The sequence below is a fragment of the Peromyscus maniculatus genome, chromosome 1 (assembly GCF_049852395.1).
Source record: "Peromyscus maniculatus bairdii isolate BWxNUB_F1_BW_parent chromosome 1, HU_Pman_BW_mat_3.1, whole genome shotgun sequence".
NCBI classification, from domain to species: Eukaryota; Metazoa; Chordata; class Mammalia; order Rodentia; family Cricetidae; genus Peromyscus; species Peromyscus maniculatus.
Window position 1 is genome coordinate 6,835,615 of NC_134852.1, and position 20,410 is coordinate 6,856,024.

A 20,410-nucleotide genomic window follows, 5' to 3' on the forward strand; every position below is an offset into this window, starting at 1 on the left:
AGGGCGGAGCAACGGGGCCCACTGCTCACGCCGCATTGCCTCCGGTGGCCGCCAGGGGCAGCACCGAGGCACCTGCCGCACCTCCCCCTCCCCAATCTCCACCCCCCGCCCTCTGGGCTCCTGCTCCCGGGAGCCCCGCAAACCCCGCTCCGCCCGCGCCCCGCACAGCACCGAGGCTCCCAGCCCGGTCCGCCCAGCTGCCCCACCCCGGGGCCATGGGGGCACCCCCGGGCTACCGACCCTCTGCCTGGGTGCATCTCCTCCACCAGCTGCCCCGCGCCGACTTCCAGCTCCGACCGGTGCCCAGCGGTTTTGCGCCCCGCGACCAAGAGTACCAGCAGGTGGGATGGCAAACAGGGGCCAGGTCCCCGGGGAGCAGGAGGCTGGGTCACAGTTCCTGCGTCTTGGGGGCTGGAGACCCGGCCCGCGTTTGGGGGTACAAGAACAAGATTGGCGGTAGAGAGCTCATACCTTAAGGTTCCTCCCTCGGACGTGCGCTGGGGATGCAGACCCTCTCTCCAGAAATAAGAGAAAGTCAGGAGCCTGGACCCCCAAGAGTCCTAAATGGGAGGAGATGAGGCCCCAGCATTTGGGTTCCTGAGACCTGCCTTGGAAGCCAGTCTCCAGGGTCATCTAAGGAAAGATCTGCTCCTGAGGTTCTAGGCGAGAAGGACCCCGCCCCCACAGGATCCCAGCTTGTAAATATGTCCCAGATAAGGGGGTACCCAAGAGAGAGGACCGAGAGCGGGAAGGCTGGGGAGGCAGCTGAGGTCTGGGACAGGGATTGATATCCTCAAATAGGGACGAGAGATTTTAGGGCTAGGGCTGTGGAATGAGGTGAGGTGAGATAAGGATTCAGGGTGCTTTCGGCCTGTCCCAGGACAGAAGACGCTGTCAGGGCGCCAGAGAGGATCGGGTGGAGATGAGGTTAGGTTTGGGGCTACTGAAGACGACAGGCCTGGGTCCCAGGAGGGTGAGGCTGGTGGTGGAACCTCACGGAAGCTGGGTCCCCAGGGAAAGGGGCCCAGCTGTAGCTCTGGGTTGGGGGGTGGCTGTCCCCTGACCCAGTTTAATTCAAGTCCTTGACTTTGAGATTAATGAGAAAAGCTTGGCTGAGCTGGGGGCCTTGGGGGGGGGGGCTGGGAGTCAGCTCTGCCCTCCCCGCAAGTCTGAACCTCTGCAGCTGTTCAGGGTGGCTTCTGGGAAAGGGGCACAGGGTTGGGAGAGCTTCGAGGGAGGGGGGTGTTCCCAGAAAAGCAGCAAGGGGGAACGTGTGCTGTGTGCTTGCTATTTGGGTCATGGCTGGCACAGCCTGAGCGGCTCCTCCCTGCCTACTACACCCGCCCCCTCTCCCCTCCAAACGGGGACCGCCATCCCCTCGCCCACAGCCACTTACACAACCACAGCCTCCAGCCGGTGGGTCCACCCACTCCCAAACAGACTCACGGGGCTTATGGCTCTGGAGAGCTCCTCAGCCACGAGGATTCCCCCGTGGGCCCCCAGCACCGCCACAGACGCTTAGAGCAGTTTGCTCAACCTGATCCTCAGCAGTCGGAGTCAAAGCTGGGGCACACACAGTCCCATCCCGGGGACATTCTTCGTCATAGAAATGACACACTGCGAGGGACTCTGGGACAGGACCTTCAGGATCACATGCCCAGTCACATATACACAGCACCCTCATGTGTACACCACCACACATGCAGGCACCCTCATACACACATACACATCTACCCCCCCCCCACACACACACAAACTCAAACTCACCCCAAGTCACACATACACTCACATAGTCCACCCAACACCCCTCACTGATTGAAGAAGCTATGTCCAGAAAACATTAATGCCCACAAGCATTCTCTTGCTCCCAGACATGCAGCATGATAATACACAAACACTTATACTCACACTCCATGTGCCCTCATCTGGTGGAAGGCAAATTCACAGCCACATCAACACTGCGCACACTTGTCACTCCCACAGGTGATGTGGAGGACAGGGAGCTAGGCTATGTATGGTTTAGGGACCGTAGTCCCTGGAAATGCAGGGCTGTGATTCCAGACCTCATACTGCCCCTGTCCTGCTGTGTGGCTCCAGGTAAATCCTGTCCAGCTCTGGGCCTCGGAGAAGACACGTGACACAGGTCTCCTGAAAGACCCTACCACATGCAGAGCCCACAGTTCTATAATTGACTGAGACACAGCCTCGCTCTGTAGTCCAGGCTGGCTGGAGTTTATGTAACAGGGAATGGCCTGAAAATATGGCGATCTTCCTGCCGTAGCCTCCAGAAAGCTGGGGTTACAGGGGGTGTAGTGCCGTACCCAGCTCAGAGCCACTCTGTTCTGCAAGGTGTTCCCAGCTGTTAGCATCCCTTTGCCTCTCTTTCCTTCCCTCCGTCCTTTGGGTCTCAGTACACACTGCCCCACCAGTCTCCTTTCTTCTATAGTTCTTTCTCTGTATGGTTCTTGGTCTGTATGTGTCTCTTCACCTCTCTGTCTGTCTCTCTGTCTCCCCCTCTCCCCCCTGTCTCTGGTTTGAACCCTCTGGTGTTTTGTGTGTCTCATCTCTACCCCTTCCCTCTTCCTTGTCTTTGACTCTGAGCCTTGTGTGTATGTGTCACACCACACACACACCAGACACACACACACACACACACACACACACACACACACACACACACCTGTCACAGCACCCTGTCCCCAGCCCCAGACCTGGGGTGACAGACAGGGTGGGTGTGTGAGCTCAGCTCAGCAGCAGGAGGGAGAGGCGGTATAGAAGGCAGCCTCTCCTGCTCTCCTGAAGTATGGAGATGGGCGCCTTCCTGCCCCTTCCTGCCCCACAGTTCAGAGGGAACCTCAGGAAGTCCTTGGGATGTGTTGCCTTCCCATTGACTGGTCGCAGTGAGGAGGAAACCAAGGTTCAGAGGGGGAGGGGCCCTTTTGAGGCCACACAACCTGGGAAGAACTGTCCAGGGCTGGAACCCAAAACCTGGGTCCCCTACTTGGATGCTGCCTCCAGCCACCTAGCCCTAAATCCTGGATGGGCCTCAGCTGTAAATAGGAGAGAGAATAGGTATCTCATGTTTTCCCACAACCTGAACACCATCAAGGACTGGGCTTTGCCCCCATCCATGCAGCAGGGGAGGAACTTCTTGTCGGGGACACGAAAGTGCTCGCTGAGGCTTCTCATCACTTCCTCCTCAGGCCCTGCTGCTGGTGGCAGCCTTGGCTGGGCTGGGTTTGGGCCTGAGCCTCATCTTCATCGCCGTCTACCTCATCCGCTTCTGCTGCTGCAGGCCCCCGGAACCCCCTGGGGCCAAGAGCCCCCCACCAGGAGGTGGCTGTGTCATCTGGAGCTGCATTGCTGCCCTTCTCGTGGGCTGGTAATGGGGCCCCAGGGTGGGTGGGGAGTGGGGGGCAGAGCTCTCTACACTTGCAGTGGGGTGTGGGCGCAGTCAGGGGAGAGAATCCCTGGGCACTGCGAGTGCCTGTCTGTCTGCTTGGTGAGTGGAGGGCTGGAGGCCTAAGGAGGAGCAAGCAGCCAGCCAGGGAGTAGAATTGAAAGCCTGGGACAGGTTTGGGGTTTTCGGTGGCTCTCTCACTACTTAGGGGAGTGAGATATTCTCCCCAGACTTCAGTTTCCACATCTTTAAAGTGGGTTTTGCAGCCCTGCCTGTACCCCAGTTACAGTGAAACTAGAGAGTGCACAGCTCCTGGGTCGGTCCTGGGGTGTCCTCTGTGTTAACCCTGATCAAAGAGTTATTCATTCACTGAGCTCATTCATTCAACAACTGAGCATAACTCCCGTGTGCCAGACACTGAACATGCCAGCCTCGGCACTCTGCGACCCGAGCCACAGTTCCAGTCAGGGAAACAACAGGCCTTACGGGGGTCACCCTCAGCGGCACCTGCTCAGCCCACACCCAAGCTGGTTCTGAGTCCTTCTCATGATAAGAGCTGTGCTCAAGCTGGCCACACCTGGTTCTGAATGAGGGAAGCTCGGGGAGGTAGGGAAAATGACTTTTTAAGCCCACCCAGTTTAAGAGGCAAGTGGAGATTCAGGCTCATGGAGAAAGACACACCCCCCCAGGACCCTCCATAGGAACTTCAGTGAACTTGACAGCAAGATTGCTGACCGACCCTGAGTCCAGCTCCTCCTAGGTCATGGCTAGTTAGCTGACTTATGTCACCTATGAGAGGACTAAGGATTTGAGGGGGTTGAGACCTGCTGGGGACCTCATGCATGGTCATCAGGAGCCGCATCGGAATGTGGTGTCCCCTCCAGCCAGCTGGGGGTATGGCCTGGAGTAGTCACCCCAGTCTGGGCTCTGGGCCACTCTTCCTCGTGGTAGGAAGAAGAGGGTGTGTGTTTGGGAGGATACGGGGGCTGGGCGCCCTATATCCAAGATGTTTTCTCATCAGGCTTTCCAGGATGGGGGTGGACGGGGGAAGCTGACAAAGACCCAGTGGGGGAGAGACACAGCCCCAGCCCCCTCAGAGCCTGGGAACAAGAGGAGCTTTGTAGGGTTCTGAACAATGGGGCAGGGGCAGTAGGCTCCCATCCAAGGGGTGGGGTGGGGGCCTGTTTAGCCCGAGGCTGGGAACTGTGAGGGCATCAGGCTCTCGCCCCCTCCAGTGCGAGGCACAGACTCGGGGAGGAAAGTGGGTCCCCATATTCAAGCTCCACAATGGAAGTCTGTGTGTTGGCTGGGCAGGGACAGGGGCCCAGCTCCTGGCCTGGCCTCCAGCCCTCCCTCCCACATTCTCTTACTCCTCTTCCAGCTGGCCAAATGCCTGGATCCCTGGGCAGCATAGGGGAAGCCTGAGAGCTCCAGGCACAATGTCTTTTACAAAAGAATAAGGGCTAGGGACCTTGTGCTCCTAAGCACCCTGAGGAGGCAGGGGCAAGGGCCACCTGGGCTAGGGAGAGACAGGTGTGGATGGCCTAAAGACTCCTAAGACAAGGCTGTGAATGCGGGATGTTTTGGCAAAGGATGCAGGAGTGGGTTGTGAGCTGATCATGATTAGGAACTGATAACCTTTTGTCCAGGGCTAGGCAGAAACCAGGGTTCCATTCTGGGGTGGTGCGAGTTAAATCTGGGGGGGGGGGCTCCTTCTTTTCCACCACTCCACCCACCATTAGCATCACAATGACGTCTCTCCAGCTGGGGGAGTGAGGTCTGCAGGTTACCTTGGCAACTGGTGGAGGCCAACCTTGAGCTGTTCTTTTTTCCCACGGAGGAAGAACCAATAGGGTGGATGCAGAGACTGGATGGGCAAAGGAAGCAAAGGGGAGGGTGGGTGGGTGCCGCCGCGTAGAGGCATGGTGCCTGCCCTCCAGGGTCTGAGACGGGTCGGTGTTTCTTCTTCCTCCTTCTCTCAGTGCGGGCATTGGCATTGGTTTCTATGGCAACAGCGAGACCAGCGACGGGGTGTCCCAGCTCAGCTCAGCGCTGCTGCATGCCAACCACACGCTCAGCACCATTGATGACTTGGTGAGGGGGCCGGCCACTGGCCAGACCGCAGACTCATGCCCCAGTTGGTGTCCCCATGGGATCGTGGTGTCCCCCGCTGAGGAACAAAAGGAGCCCAAATCAAAGCAGATCCCAGACCAGAAACCTAATCCCCAGATGCAGAACTTCAAACTCAGACCTGCAGACCTTAAGCCCTATGTTCAATCCCAACCCTGACACCTGGAGCTGGAATCTAGAAGATTCAGACACAGAGGGTGAAGACTCGGATCCAGGCCCAGGCCTGCACTTCAGTTTATATCCCAAGCCAGAGACAAAACACCAAGGACACCAGTCCCCGTCTCCAGGCCAGATCCAAGGCTACAGACCCTACACTTGGCCCAAATGCAAGCTCAGGGACCCCCACCCCCACCCCCCCACAGGAGATCTTGTACCCCAGGATTCCAGAGCTCAGGGCTGAGATGCGGGTGTTGCAGTTTGGTGCCTACTTGTGGAGAGCCAAGGAATCAGATTTGAGACCCCGGACTCAAAAAGGCAGATGCAGACTTCAGACTTAAGACTCACTCTTCCATTTTGACTTAACTTCAGTGCTGGGGTTAGAATCTTTACCTTGTCCTCAAGCCCCTGACCAACTAGAGCAGATGACAGGACCTGGGGGCCCTTTGCCCCAGTCTTCAGATGCCCCAGAACCCCAGATCTCTGGCAGCTCACACTTCTCATCCCTGCTTCACCCCCGCCCCCCAGACCCCATCCTTTAGCCTCCACCCCAGGCTGTGGAAAAGGTTACCCCGGGCCTGAGACCCATGTCCTCTCCCCAGGTGCTGGAAACAGTGGAGAGGCTGGGTGAGGCAGTAAGGACGGAGCTGACCACCCTGGAGGAAGTACTGTCAGAACGCGTGGAGCTGGTGGCCGCCACGTGGGGAGCCCGGAGGCAGGCAGAGGCTGCGGCTCAGCACCTGCAAGGACTGGCCTTCTGGCAAGGAGTGTCCCTCAGCCCGGTGCAGGTGGCTGAAGATGTGACTTTCGTGGAGGAATACAGGTAGAGAAAGGACTCCCCTATTGTTTTAAGCATCATAGCCTCAAACTAGGCCCTGGGGTGTGTGTGGGGTGGGGGGACAGTATCTGGAGACAGGGACAGTATCTGGAGACAGTTTTATTTGTCCCACTGGTTGGAAGAGAAGCTACTGTCACTTGGCAGGTGGAGGCAGGGATGCTATTCAGCATCCTATAGGCCAGCCCTACTATGGAGAATTACCCAGTTGTGAATATAAGACCAGGCTGATAGACCCAGCTCTGTGGATGGGTCCAGAGATTGAGGACCCAGCCTCATAGTTACATATCCCCTCAATGATCTCTCATTCATTCACTCACTCAGCTGTTCCTTGACTCATTCATCCAGCACATCAATCACATAACACACACATAGTAGTAACTGGACTAATCAAGTAGCAAACCTTAGATTTATCTAAAATTAGATTTTCTGGGAGGCAACTGTGTTCACTGTACTGTGTTCACTGTGCAACTACTTAACACTGGAGAGAGACGGTGCATATGATTGAGATTTAAGAGGCCACTCTGTATACGTACATGCTTAAACAGGTTTCTTGCCATGTCTTGGCCTTGGTTTTCCCACCTTAAAGTGAGTCCTTTCATGCATAGCTCAAAATGCCCTGTGGAAAGTTAGTTGATAACCTTGAATGTCTGAAACAAAGAACACATGGTGACCGATGAAATAGTCAAGTGCAGATATGCCAAGCAGAGGAACGACACAGGAAATCCCACCCAGGAAGGACTCTCCTCAGCCAGGAGAGCAATGGGAAGCAGGCCTGTAATCTCAGCTGCTCTGGAGGCTGAGCTAAAAGGGTTGAAAACTCAAGGCCTGCTTGGGCTGCTGAGTAATTTCAAGGCCAGTCTGAATAACTTAGTGAGACATTGTTTCAAACCAGAGTCAAAACAAGGCTGAGGCCAGGGATAACGGAAGAATATTTGCCTAGAATTGACTGGTGAAGGACTGAGAGTGTGACTCCGTGGTAAAACACCTGCCTAGAATCTCCCTGTGAGGGGCTGGGGGTGTGACTCAGTGGTAGAGCCCCTGCCTGGAATCCCCCCCCCCCCCCCCCCGTGAGGAGATAGGGAATAAAGCTCCGGTGGTAGAGTCCATGCGTAGAATTCCCCAATGAGGGGCTGTTTTTGTGGCTCTGGTGGAACATTTACCTAGAATCCAGTCCTGAGGGGCTGGGAAACATGACTTGGTTAGAGTTGCCTGCCTAGCATGTTTTATGTTTACAGAGGCATCAACAGGTCTCGGGGTGCAAGGGGGGGGTGACTAGAGAGATGGTTCAGTGGTTAAGGGCACTTGCTGTAACTCCAGTTCCCCGGGATCCAACACCCTCTTCTGACCTCTGCAGACACCAGGTAGATGCACATGCATGTAGGCAAAACACTCATCCATATAAAATAAAAACATGTTTAAAGAGCAAACACATTTCCTGGGAGGCGGGTCATGAGAAGGGGCTTGTCTGGGGACAGGCAGGCAGTTGATGTCCGAGTGTTTGGAAGGGCCATGCTGAAAGGTGACACTGGAGGGGAAGAAGAAGCAGTGAAGCCCTCCGAGGCAGCCATCCATCTCAGCAGCCAGCAAGACCAAGCTTGACCCATCCTCTCATAGTTATTTCATTACTTCTTGCCTTCAGCTGACAACCCGAGTCCCCTGTTCCCAAGCAGGGAGGCCGGGCTCCTTGGTACGATCATACTGGGGCTGAAACGATCCCAGCAGAGGGTGCAGGCTGGGGATCAAACACTGGGAGGCAGTCAGGCCCAGGTCCAAGGGCCACAGGTCCTATGTCATGGTCAAACCTAGGATCCCAAGAGTCTGGTCGGGGAAGTGGAGGTGACGGTGAAAATGATGCTCAGCAGGTGCTCCGTGAACGTGTCTGGTATTAGAGAGGCCCAGCAAATGCACTGGGGCCATGCATGGAGGCATGGCCAGAGGCAAGGTTGCAGAGAGTGCAAACCACAGTCACACGGGGACTGCTGAGAAACGGCGCTTTATTGAGCATTTGCAACGTGCCCAGCGCTGAGTTTGGGCCCTCCATGCATCTCCCTCTGCAGTCCTGGTGTGTTACTTATTTAATGACCTGGTATGGAGCATTCAAAGCCTCCCCTGGATGGTGATTTAGCTAACATTGACTTCACCCACAAGCCCACTCTCCTAAGACCTTTACATGTGCCCATTCATTCACCCGATCACAGATTGTGAAGTTGATCCTGATAGGCCGCTCAGGTTGCTAGTAGGGAAACTGAGGCAGATAGGTTACATGGCTAAATGAGTAATTGAGACCTAGACATCATAGCTCTGAAGTGTGCAATAAGGTCCCAGGTAACTGACACCCTGTAGTCCTGGCTCAAGGATCCCAGTCAGAGGGGCCACTGCCCGTGTCCTCGACCACAGGACTTCTGTGTGATTTGGTCAGGGGAGGTCCCAGGAGCTTCAACTCCAGAACCTATGCTGCAGAGCACTCCAGCGTCTTGTGAGTCATGCACCGTTTCACCAGTGAACTTCACGGAGCAGTGGAGAGGCTGCAGGACCAGGCTGGGGTGGCCCCGAGGTCCTGCAGGCCTCCTGAGGTCCACGGCCTCGGCCCTTCTTCCTGCAGGTGGCTGGCCTACGTCCTCCTGCTGCTCTTGGTGCTTCTGGTTTGTCTCTTCACCCTCCTGGGCCTGGCGAAGCAGAGCAAGTGGCTGGTGGTTGTGTGAGTAGAGCCGTATGGCACAGGGGAGGGGGATGGGCGGGTTTCCAGCACGCAACATTGCATAAGTCATGGCAGAGACCAAGCTTGCGTTTGCTGTAGGCTGGGGTGGGGCGGCATGCCAGATGCTTCCTCCCTTGGTTACCACAACAAACGCATGGAGGGAGTGCCACCAGGTTCTCTATATGGCAGGTGAGGGACATGAGGTAATGGGGGGACACCTAGGACCCGGGTTCTTACTGAACAGCTCTCTGTGTGCCAGATACCATTCTTAGGACTTCATGGAACTCTCACATTCAGCCTCCCAGGGAGGTAGGCACTGACCTCTGTGTAACAGTGGGAGGTGGTGGAAGGCCACTGTGGCTAGGTCAGGGCCACACAGCAGTCAGGATGTACTGTGGTAGGGCACAAGTCCAGCCTGCCCATCAAGGGAAGAGCCCACCCTCCTCCTCCTCCTCCTCCTCCTCCTCCTCCTTCCTTGGTGCCTACTGTCTGTGGACTCCTCCTGGGAGAGATGCCCAACGACTGCGTCTAAGCCCTCATCAAGGCTTGGAGACTGGTAGAACACACTGTGTTGAGCAAGTCTGGGACTGGGGGCCAGGTCTTCCAGTTTACAACAGCTGTCAACCTCCCCTACCACTCCATGACCCAGAATTATCTTACCCCTCACAACCCCGGACATACGTCAAGACTTAAATAAGCTAAACTCAGAATTTCAGAAATCAACTCTGGAACACTCCCCGCGCCTTGCGGCTTAGAGGTTGAGAGAGTGGAGAGAAGATCGCTAAATAAAATGGGCCGTGGACGGTCCTGGGAGCTAGCTCTGAGCCTACTGGACCCTGCACAATAACATCCCAGGAAATTCAGCCCATGGGTGGACAGCTGCCTCCTAGGGGCCAGGAACAGCTGGGATAATGGCTGCTGACCTGCCAACCAAGACCTTCCCCTCTCCTTTTCCCACTGAACAGATGTTCTGTCTGACGTCAGTCTGGGCCTTACCCCACCCTTTCCTCCCCATGCCTCTGCCTCTAATCCTCTAGGCTACAGAGGTTGGTGGGTACTGGGGAGGGCTGTGATTGGACGTGGGGTGTAGAAAGAGGCAAGGCTGATTAAGAGACCTGAGTCCAGCTGCCTCCCCCTCTAGGATGACCGCCATGAGTCTCCTGGTGCTTGTCCTGAGCTGGGGTTCTATGGGCCTGGAGGCCGCCACAGCTGTGGTAAGTAGGGGGCTCTGGATTCGGGTGTTCTGAATCCTGGGGTGGTTGCTACCTAATTCATGCCATAAATCCTAAGGCTTGGGAGACGTGATCACCGTTCGGAGGTTCCAGCCTTATGTGCTAGGTCCTGAGAGAGCAGAGGCTGGGGTCTGGACTAGACTCCTCAGTCTGAGGAGGGCTAGAGTCTGGACCCCTGGGTTTGAGGGGGGAGGAGAATTGGAGCCTGGACCTCTGAGTTCTGTGAAAATATGGAATTGGACATTTCTGGTCTGATCCCTTCCTGCTTCCTTCACCAGGGCCTCAGTGACTTCTGCTCCAACCCAGACACCTACGTGCTGAACCTGACCCAGGAGGAGACAGGGCTCAGCTTAGGTGATTCCCATAAATCCCTGCTGCCCTCAATGCTCCCTGCCACCCACTAGTGCCTAGTCTGTGGTAGAGCGCAGAACCATCTACCAATCCCGGCAGGATGGTAAAAGGGCAGGAGCAAATACCTGTGAGTGTGAGGGGAGGGAGAGGAGGCCATGGGCCTCAGTGATAGGAGGATGGGACTGTGGGGGACCTGCCCCCACTTTTTCCCCTAGGGTACTCTTGAGCAGGGGAAGTGAGAAATACTTAGAAATATAGAGGAGAGAGAGAGAGAGATAGAAACACAGGATAGCTCAGGAGGGCCTGGGTCAAAACCCACCAGCCCCTCCTTTCTCTTCTAAAAGGCTGTTTATAGAAATGCCAAGGGGTGGAGCAAAAGACCTCCCCCCCAGCACAGCCAAGTGCAGACCCTTCCAAATACCTAGTGATCATGCATGTGGTCAAGCCATCCCCTAATGCAGTCCTGCTGTGTAAAGCAAGCTTAGATCTCACTAGGAAACCTCTGTGGACCCCAACAGGAGAACAAGGAAGCATAATTAGGTCAGTTGAATCTGCCTCCAGATGTGGGTGAAGCAGAAGGGATGAAAGTATGGGGTGTGATATTGCCCACCTATAATCCCAGCAATTAGGAGGCTGAGGCATAAGTTCAAGGGCAGCCTGAGCTATGTGGACCTTGCTGCACCGTTTTAAAACAAAACAAAAACAGAGTGGAATTGGAGACGTTGCTCAGTTGGTAGAGTACTTGCCTTGCATGCCCAAAGCTTTACGTTTGATTCCCAGCAACACATAAAGCTTAGCACAGTGGCTTGTGCCTAAAATCTCAGCGCTCAGGAAGTGCAGGAAGAAAGATCAGAAGTTCAAGGTGATCCCCAGCTACATAGCAAGTTCAAGGCTGGTTTGGGTTGCATGACTCTTGTCTCAAAACAACAGCAGCAAACTGAACAACAACACACGAAGGAAGAAGAGGAGGAGGGAAGGAAAGGAAAGCGGGGAAGGGGAGAGAATGGAAGGAAGGGGGAGAGTAAGGGGAGGGAAGGAAAAGAAGGAGAGAAGGGAGGGAAGGAAGGAGGGGGAAGAGGAGGGAGGGAGAAGGGAGGAAAAGGAACAGATAGGAGAGTGACTAGCAGGTCTTTGAGACCCCAAGAAAGTTCCAAACTGGGTGGGGAATGTCCCCTGGGCTATGGCCCTCCAGATGTGCCCAGGGAGAGCCTGGGCTCAGGCTCATAGCCTGCTCCTTTCTCTCCCTCCACTTCAGACATCCTCAACTATTATTTCCTGTGCAACCAGGCGGTCTCCAACCCCTTCCAACAGGTTAGGACTGTGGGCAAAAGAAATGGGAATTGAGGAGATGGCTAACGTGAAGCCTCAAGGGCATATGATGGGCTGTACTCCTGGGTTCCATGGGAGGTGGAGGGTGCCGTGGCCCAGAGTTGTGTATTCTACTGGGCAGATGGCATCACGGATACCCTGACCTGAGTGCTCCTCTCTCTTATCTCCCTGCAGAGGCTGACTCTGTCCCAGCGAGCTCTAGCCAGCATCCACTCCCAGCTGCAGGGCCTGGAGCGGGAAGCTGTGCCTCAGTTTCCTGCAGCACAGGTTAGGTCAATGGACCGTACCAGCCCGAGGGGAGAGAGGGCACGTGGAGCTGGCCCTTCTCCAAGTAGGCAGGGTCTCCTGTTGGGTGTAGTCTATGGAAAGGGGCGGGGCAACAGAGCTGAGCAGGTCTCTGGGCCAGAGCCTTCAGGAAGGAGTGGAGGCAACCGAAGCTGACTGGTCTCTTGGGGCTTGGGTCGCCGTGGAGGTGAGGGAGGCTCTGGGGTGCTGCTGAACATCTGTAAAGGGGAGAGAGGAGATGGTCCCTTTGGGAAGTGGGGCTCCTGAGTTGAGGGCAGGGCGTACTTTGCGGTGTAGCAAAAGGACTGTGTAACTGTGTTCGTTCCCTCCCACAACAGAAGCCCTTGTTATCCTTGGAGGAGACGCTGAATGTGACAGAGGGAAGCTTCCACCAGTTGGTGGCGCTGTTGCACTGCCGCAGTCTGCACAAGGTGCGCTCCTGTGTGCTTGCCGGCCTGCATGCTGTCTGTTTCTCCCTCCCCTTTCCTCTCTTCTCTCCCTCCCCTCTGCTGCTGCTCTCTCTTTCTCATCCTCTCTCCCTCCTCCCATGTTTTTCATCTTTCACCTTCTCTCCTCCTCCTTGAAAGCTGCTCAGCCTCTTAAGCCCTGGAATGAGAGCCTGGGCAGGCTCCCAGTTCCCAGGGTTGAATGCTAGTTCATGGACCTCTCCATGTGCAAGGGGCCGGGGCCGGGCTGCCTGTCCAAGGCCCACCATGGGCTCAGCTGTGAGCTGTGTGGCCTCAAGGGCCGGCCAGTATCTCTGAGTCTCCATTTCCCCACCTTTACACCTTTGAGGGAACAATCGTGAGCATTGCAAAGACTCTCACCCTTACAACATCGAGTTGTTCTAAATAGACCTAACTTCTTTCCTTGCTCACAGTCTCCCACAGTGTGTGTGTGTGTGTGTGTGTGTGTGTGTGTGTGTGTGTGTGTGTGTGTGTGTGTGTGTAGGGTTTCACCCTCCATGCACACAGGCTTTGCCGTGATCCTGACTCTATGGGGTTCACTGGTCACCGGCCCCCATGCCAAGACCAGGATCAGTTTTTTCTTTTATAGTACTGGGGGATTGAACTCCGATAGTCCAGCCTATTAGACGAGCAGTCTACTATTGATGTGTGTGTAGCAGGAATCTTAAAAGGTCTTACTATTAAAAACAAACTCAGATGCCAGGTATTGGGGTGAATGCTGGAAGATCAGAGCAGAACAAGCCACAGCTACCTCACCTTACCAATTCCTCAGCTGATCCTGTTTCCTCAAACTGGAAGCCTCTGTGCCCTCATCCAAGTGGATCTCAGCTGAACTGCTGCTAAAAGCCTTAAAGCTTAACCAGGCTCTAGTTCCTGGTCCTCACACCTTATATACCTTTCTGCCTCCTGCCATCACTTCCTGGGATTAAAGGCATGAGTCACCATGCCTGGCTGTTTCCAGTGTGGCTTTTAACTCACAGAGATCCAGATGGATCTCTGCCTTTGGAATGCTAGGATTAAAAGTGTGTGTGCCACCATTTTCTGGCCTCTATATCTAGTGGCTGTTCTGTTCTCTGACCCCAGATAAGTTTATTAGTGTTCACAATATATTGGGGCACACAATGTTACCGTGTGTGTGTGTGTGTGTGTGTGTGTGTGTGTGTGTGTGTGTGTATAGGGTTTCATGTAGCCCAGGCTTGCTTCAGACTAGCTGTTATAGCAGAGGATGACCCAAAGTTTTGATCTTTTTGCCCTCCTTGGTGCTGAGATTACAGGTGTGTGCCATCGCACACCTTATGAAGTACTGAGAATGGAACTCAAGGCTTCATGCATTTCAAGCCAGCTCTCCCTCAACCTAGCTGAGTCCCCAGCCTCCAGTCTTTTTAAAAGGTATTTTTCATTTTGAGGCAGAGTCTCATTAAATTACCCATATAGGCTTGGATTCCCCAATCTCCTGGGTTCAGCCTCCCCACTAGCTGGTATGGCAAGATCTTCCAGACCCAGCAGGGACTATTATTAGATTAGGAGAAGACAATTGAGTGGTCGGCCCAGAGGGCAAGGAGCTCATGGAAGGGTACTGAGCTACACTTCCAAGCATGGCCAGTCTGTCCCCTCCTGCTTTTGAAACATTTTGACCCATCCACCACCCAAGGGCTCACTGAGGATCAGATCTTCAGGACAGATGCTTCTTCACCACCTTCTGGTTATCTGTCTACCTTGGAGTTAGCATACAGATTCAGCAGAGAGATTCCTTTCTACAAGGAGCCCCTAGCAACACCTGGGAGGTCCTTGTCCCAAAGCACTGTTTGCTGGGTATCCAAAGTCTGAAATTAATGTGGTATCCTGTCCCAGGGGGCAGGTACCAAAAAGTGAGCAATGGGGCACTGAGTAGGTATCCGAGAAGGGCCAGGGAAGGGTCCTTGCTTTATTTATTTATTTAATTTATTTTTAAAGATGTATTTATTTATTATGTATACAGTATTCTGTTTGCATGTGTGTCTGCACACCAGAAGAGGGCACCAGATCTCATTACAGATGGTTGTGAGCCACCATGTGGTTGCTGGGAATTGAACTCAGGACCTCTGGAAGAGCAGTCGGTGCTCTTAAACTCTGAGCCATCTCTCCAGCCCAGGTCCTTGCTTTTTTATACAACGGCATGCTGGGACCCCAACCCTGTTTTATGATTCATGCAGATGCTGAGCTCCAACACTGGTTCCACGATGACTGTGAAGGGAGAGATGAGGAGTCGGAGTCTTTGCCCACCATCAATAAGCCATGTGACTCTGGGCCTTGGTTTCCCATCTAGGCTTTTTTTTTTTTTTTTAAGCCACATACTAAAATTAGGGACAGGACCGAGAACATTGCTCCCTCTATCTTGTCACACAATCATAAAAACCTGAGTTTGATCCCCAGAAACCATGGAAAAAGCAGGCCATGTGGTGCTGGTTTAAAATCCCAGCACTGAGGAGGCAGAGACATGTGGCTATGTGGAGCCTCCTGGCCAGCGAGCCTAGCCCTGTTGGTGAGCGCCAGGTCCAAGTGAGAGAGCCTGTCTCAAAACAAACAACACCTTGTTGGTTGCTTATGCCTTTAATCCCAGCACTCGGGAGGCAGAGCCAGGCAGATCTCTGAGTTTGAGACCAGCCTGGTCTATAAAATGAGTTCTAGGACAGCCAGGTCTACATAAAGAAACTCTGTCTGGAAAAACAAAAACAAACAAACAAAAAAACCCAAAATGTATTTGAACTTTAATCTTTGCCCCCACCCCACATGCACAGGCATCCAAACACCCTACCCACTTGTACACGTACACACACACACACACACAAATAAAATAGGGACAAGAAACATTAGGATGAGAAAGAACCGGCTGGGGGTGGTGGTGGTGGTACACACCTTTCATCCCAGCCCTTCCAGAGGCCGAGGCCAAGGCAGGCGGATCTCTGTGAATTTGAGGCCAGCCTGGTCTACAAAGTGAGTTCTAGGCCAGCCAGGCCTATAGGGAGAGACCCTGTCTAAATGAGAGACTTGGTTCCAGATTCAGCTCTGTACCTTGTAGGCTGTATGACTGTGTACAAGGAGATTGCCCACTCTCTGGGCTCAGCTTGCTTTCCGTGACAGCCAAAGACAGCATGACCTGGGGCTGTTGCAAGGATGTGTGGGCATAGTATGTGTGTGCCAACTGTTGCAAACCTAACTAGTTAGTGTCCTGGTGGGCTCCTTAACCCTAGCCCTTCAACTAGGACGTCGGGACTGTCCTTCTAGCTCCCCGTCCTCACTTCCCACTGCATCTGCTGCTCACACAGCCACCACAGCTGCAGACCCTGGCCCTCCTTAGTGCCTGCCCAAGACCACAGCCTCTTGCATGCCAGTCTTGCTCAGTCCATCTGTCCAATGACAGCTGGTGATCCTTTCAAACACAATCGGATCAGAGTCTTCCTCTAAAAATCCTTGCATGAATCCCCCCTGCACATGGATTAAAGCCAGGGCTCCTGGCACTGACCTAGAAGAGCCTGTGTAGACGACAGTCCTACCCAAAGCTCTGTGGCCTCAGCCTTGGTGTTTCTACCCTTGTCTTCCACATCAGCCCAGCCGCCTGCCTCAGTCTAGACCTACCCATCTGCCCAACTCCTTGTTCCCTTCTCAGATGGCCTCTGTGGGCACTGTCCTAACATCTTACTGTCCTGCCAGCTTCCCAGCCTCCGAAGTGGCCTCCTTGGTCCCGTGTACTGACGGTTGCCAGTGCTGGGGACATTGCCTGGAGCAGAGGTGGCTTAGTCCATTCCTGCAGAATGAACCGGCATGGTGGCCGTGCTACAGGGCCTTGAGGTGGTGGTCACAGCAGCCAGCCTCTTCTGCATGTGTTCCGTGTGCCCTGTCCAATCCTAAGTGTTACATAAGCCAGCGATTTGTGGGTTCCCAGGGGCACTTGACAAGGTGTGGGGGGTGTGGCTTTCCCAACTGCAGGAAAGGGTGCTGGCATCCTCATCGGTCAGTAGCCCCTGGCTGGAGCAAGGACAGGCAGGGCTGGTGCTGGTGGGCGGTATCAGTGTAGAGGCCTGCCCACCTAGGTTCCTGGGAGAGCTCTCTGGGTGCTGAGTGATGATGCTAGACCACTTCGCATGGGGGTGGGGGGTGGGGGGTGGAGGCATGGGATAAAATAGGAATAGGTTGTGAGGCTATAGCTCAGCAAATAGGTGAACACATGGGATGACCATCCACGTTCCAAACAGTTCTCTGATGGGAGACTGCACTCAGGCATAGAGTCTGGGTGACTGACTCATGCAGTGCCAGGTAAATGGATGGTTGGACCCGCGGACAGTTGGGTGCAGAGTGCACGCGTGCACACTCTGAGGCTTACCCTCTGCCTCAGGACTACGGCTCGGCACTCCGAGGTCTGTGTGAAGATGCCCTGGAGGGCCTGCTGTTCCTGATGCTCTTCTCGCTCCTGTCTGCGGGGGCCCTGGCCACCACCCTTTGCAGCCTGCCCCGTGCCTGGGCCCTCTTCCCGCCCAGGTCAGCAGGGGAGAGAGGGCAGGGTCCCCAGGGAGGGGACAGGAGGCAGGACCCAGGGCCACTGGTGGGGATGGGGCAGCCTCCTGATGGGTTCTTCCCATCCTGCTTCTCTGCTCCTCCCCACATCGCACTTCAGTGATGACTACGATGACACAGATGACGACGACCCTTTCAACCCTCAGGTACACACCCTGGTCTGAGGGGGGAGCGCTGGGGGCGGGGCCTCTGGGCCTGAGGGAGGAGGAGGAGGGAGGGGCCCCACAGTAAACGACAGATGCTCACTTCACATCTTCTCCCTGTTATCCTGCCAGGAATCCAAGCGCTTTGTGCAGTGGCAGTCTTCCATCTGAGCCTCCCCTCCAGCCTGGAGCCTGCCTCTCCTCTTCGGTAAGCTTTGGCGGCACCTTGGTGTTCTGCTGGGCCTTGGCTTATGGGTACTCTGATGCTGGGTGGGTGTCCATGGGAGTGTCTCCTGCCCGTGCCAGCTCCTTCTCTCTCTCTCTCTCCAGCTCCACTCCTGGCTGCTGGAGAAGGCCCCACTAACCTGACCCTGACTGGGTTCTGACCACTAACACTGCTGGCCACGGACACCTCACATAGGATGACATTCTGCTCTGGCCCCAGCCTTTCTCCATCCCTGTTTGTCCTTCACACAGGGGACTGACTGCTGAGGTGGCAGAGCAGTGACCAGGGCCGACTGGGAAGGGGGCTGACCTACAGCCGGGTGTCCCTCACCTCTGGCTGGCTGCCAGTATTGTCCTTGGAGGGACTAAGCTGGCGGCGGTGGCGGGTAGAAGGATGTCTCTGCTCATCGCCTAGTGATCTCACCTTATGGCACTAACTTGGCAGAGGGTTGACTTGAAATAAAAGGGAAGACTATTTTACAAGTAGCTAGGTCCTTCTTATTTCTTCCCTCCTGGGAGAGGAAATCCTGACTGGGCTAGGGAGAGCCCCTTCCCTGGTGGTTGAAAGGCAACTCTCCTCTTGTCCAGGCTCAGCACCGCTCTGGTTCTGAAAGTCACGTGCGTATCCTGACAATGGAAGAGGCAGATCCCAGGAAGAGAACAAACCTAGCATTAGATCTAAACGTGCATGTACCCACAGGAAACAAGTCGAGCTTCCAGTCGCGTGGAATGTACAAGGCCTGGTGGGTTTCGGGACGGTGTGGAATCAACTCGCTTCCTGGCGGCTCAAATCCAGCACAAGATGTCAGAAAACCTACGTGTGTGCCAGTCAAGGGGCAGAACTGTTCAAAGAGAAAGTAGAATATCTGTATGGAGTGCGGCCAGGGTGATGTAGAAGGGGAGACTGGAAAGAAGATTAAATCTAGACAGGAAAAGATAAAGCAGCCTATGAGCCATGAAGTAAAAACAAACATGGCAGAGTAAAAAGGGAAATTTATTATCAGGGGAGTAACGCCTATGTAGTTCTCTTTTATAAAAAAAGGCAGCACATATGACAAATAACCCACAGAAGCTTCTATTTATTTAACAGAAAGACAACTCAATTTAAAAGTAAGCAACTGAGATGAACAGAGGAAAAAACAAAAACCCCACGACAAACTCATAAAGCTGTTCAAATTCTAATGATTTCCAAGCACGATGTGCTACTCCCCAGCCTAGTACTTACTTATTGTGACATTAAAGTGGGGTGCTGTCTGGTGCTGGTCTAGAAGCCGAGGAAGAGGTGCTCAAAATATGCTGCCCAGAGGCTATGAATCCCTAGTTATGTGAAAAAAAAAAGAAAAACCTGTTCATATGTGAAAGAATGAAAGCTATACCTCCACCTGGTGATCCTTCGGGGACCGAGCTTCCAGAAAAAGACAACAAGCAACTAAAAATGTGTGTGAAGAGCCCTCTGTCCAGGCACCATGTGGCTTAGTTAAATGCTGGAGACAAAAAGTCCACAAAAGGGAAAGAGAAGTAGCACTCTCTGGAAGACCAGCAGCAGCTCTGTAGGGGAAGCCGGTAGAGCAGGATCCTCAAGTTGGGTGTGACAAACAGTGGCAGTAGGATGCACAAACACCAAGGGACATATACCCTTAAAGGGCCTCTCACAGTGGGTGGATACCTCTGGGCCCAGTCCTGGCACCACTGTGCTGATGTGGGCAAGTTATCTGACTCCTTGAACCTCAGTTGCATCGTCAGGCAAATGGGTATCTTCAATCTAGACACGTCAGCTCTGACAGGACAGGTAGAAAGCAAAATAAACGCAGCATGATGCTCTGGGTTACACTCTGGCACGCAGAAAACATTAATTAGAAAAGTATCGAAGTCTAAGTAAAGTCTGCGGCTTAGTTCAGAGTATTAAAGCAACATCAGTCAGTTTTATTACTTTTAACAAATAAACCATGGTGAATCCGAGGTGGTAGCAATAGGGGAAACTGGGCATACTATGCCCAACTACCGTATTATCTTTGCAACTTTTTTTTTCTGTAAACCCAAATTTATTCTAAAATAAAAGTTCATTATTAAAAAAAAAAAGATGGGAAGAAACCTATCATGCTAACAGTAACAAAATGATACAAAGTTAATCAAGTGTTGTGTAATTACCAAAAGTCGCTAGTACAAAGTATGACCGGAAGCTGGGCTATAAGGTGCTGTTTCTTTGTTTATTAAGAGGGACCCCTAATTGAATGGCACAGTTCAATCATTCCTGGTGTAAACAATGAGCTTTAAGAAAAGCCTCTTGTGGCCGGGCGTGAGGGCTCACAACTTGAGTCCCACAGGGAGGCGGATCTCTTTGGAGTTCCCCGCCAGCCTCATCTACAGACCCATGCACATACGCACATACTTCTAGGTTCTGCAAGCACCCTCTCCCTACACATCCCTCTACCCCGGCTACCTCTCCAGCATCATAGCTCAAAGGCTACTCCCCTTCCTCAAGCGACGCGTTGTTTCCTGCTTCCTTGGGTTCGCACTCACTGTTCCCCACGCCAGGTGAGCCATTCCAGGTTTATTCACTAGGCAAGCCTACCAAGGGGAGATCCATCCTTATCCCACTCCTTCC

General features: G+C 53.9%; 1 protein-coding gene across 5 annotated transcripts; it reads left to right on the plus strand.

Moving 5' to 3' along the window:
• Positions 1-19,884, plus strand: Ttyh1 (tweety family member 1). 5 transcript variants are annotated; one of them, XM_015989285.3, is made up of 14 exons: positions 1-341; positions 3,204-3,382; positions 5,383-5,494; positions 6,289-6,509; positions 9,127-9,222; positions 10,364-10,436; positions 10,733-10,808; positions 12,061-12,116; positions 12,309-12,401; positions 12,758-12,850; positions 17,259-17,401; positions 17,538-17,583; positions 17,713-17,788; positions 18,394-19,884. In XM_015989285.3, exons 1-13 carry the CDS (start codon positions 216-218, stop codon positions 17,749-17,751), a joined length of 1,353 nt encoding a protein of 450 aa, XP_015844771.1. In that variant the 5' UTR covers positions 1-215; the 3' UTR covers positions 17,752-17,788; positions 18,394-19,884. The 5 variants fall into 5 exon arrangements, with proteins under 5 accessions (XP_015844771.1, XP_076424831.1, XP_006995936.1 ...); XM_006995872.4 differs by having other exon boundaries at positions 109-341; positions 17,911-19,884; XM_015989288.3 differs by having other exon boundaries at positions 109-341; positions 18,506-19,884.
• Positions 19,885-20,410: the final 526 nt, after the last annotated feature.

Coding starts and splice junctions, on each gene's coding strand:
- Ttyh1 (XM_076568716.1), top strand. CDS start 216: ATGGGGGCACCCCCGGGCTACCGACCCTCTGCCTGGGTGCATCTCCTC. Junction 3,383..5,382: donor GCTGCCCTTCTCGTGGGCTG/GTAATGGGGCCC, acceptor TCCTTCTCTCAG/TGCGGGCATTGGCATTGGTT. Junction 10,809..12,060: donor GGAGACAGGGCTCAGCTTAG/GTGATTCCCATA, acceptor CCTCCACTTCAG/ACATCCTCAACTATTATTTC.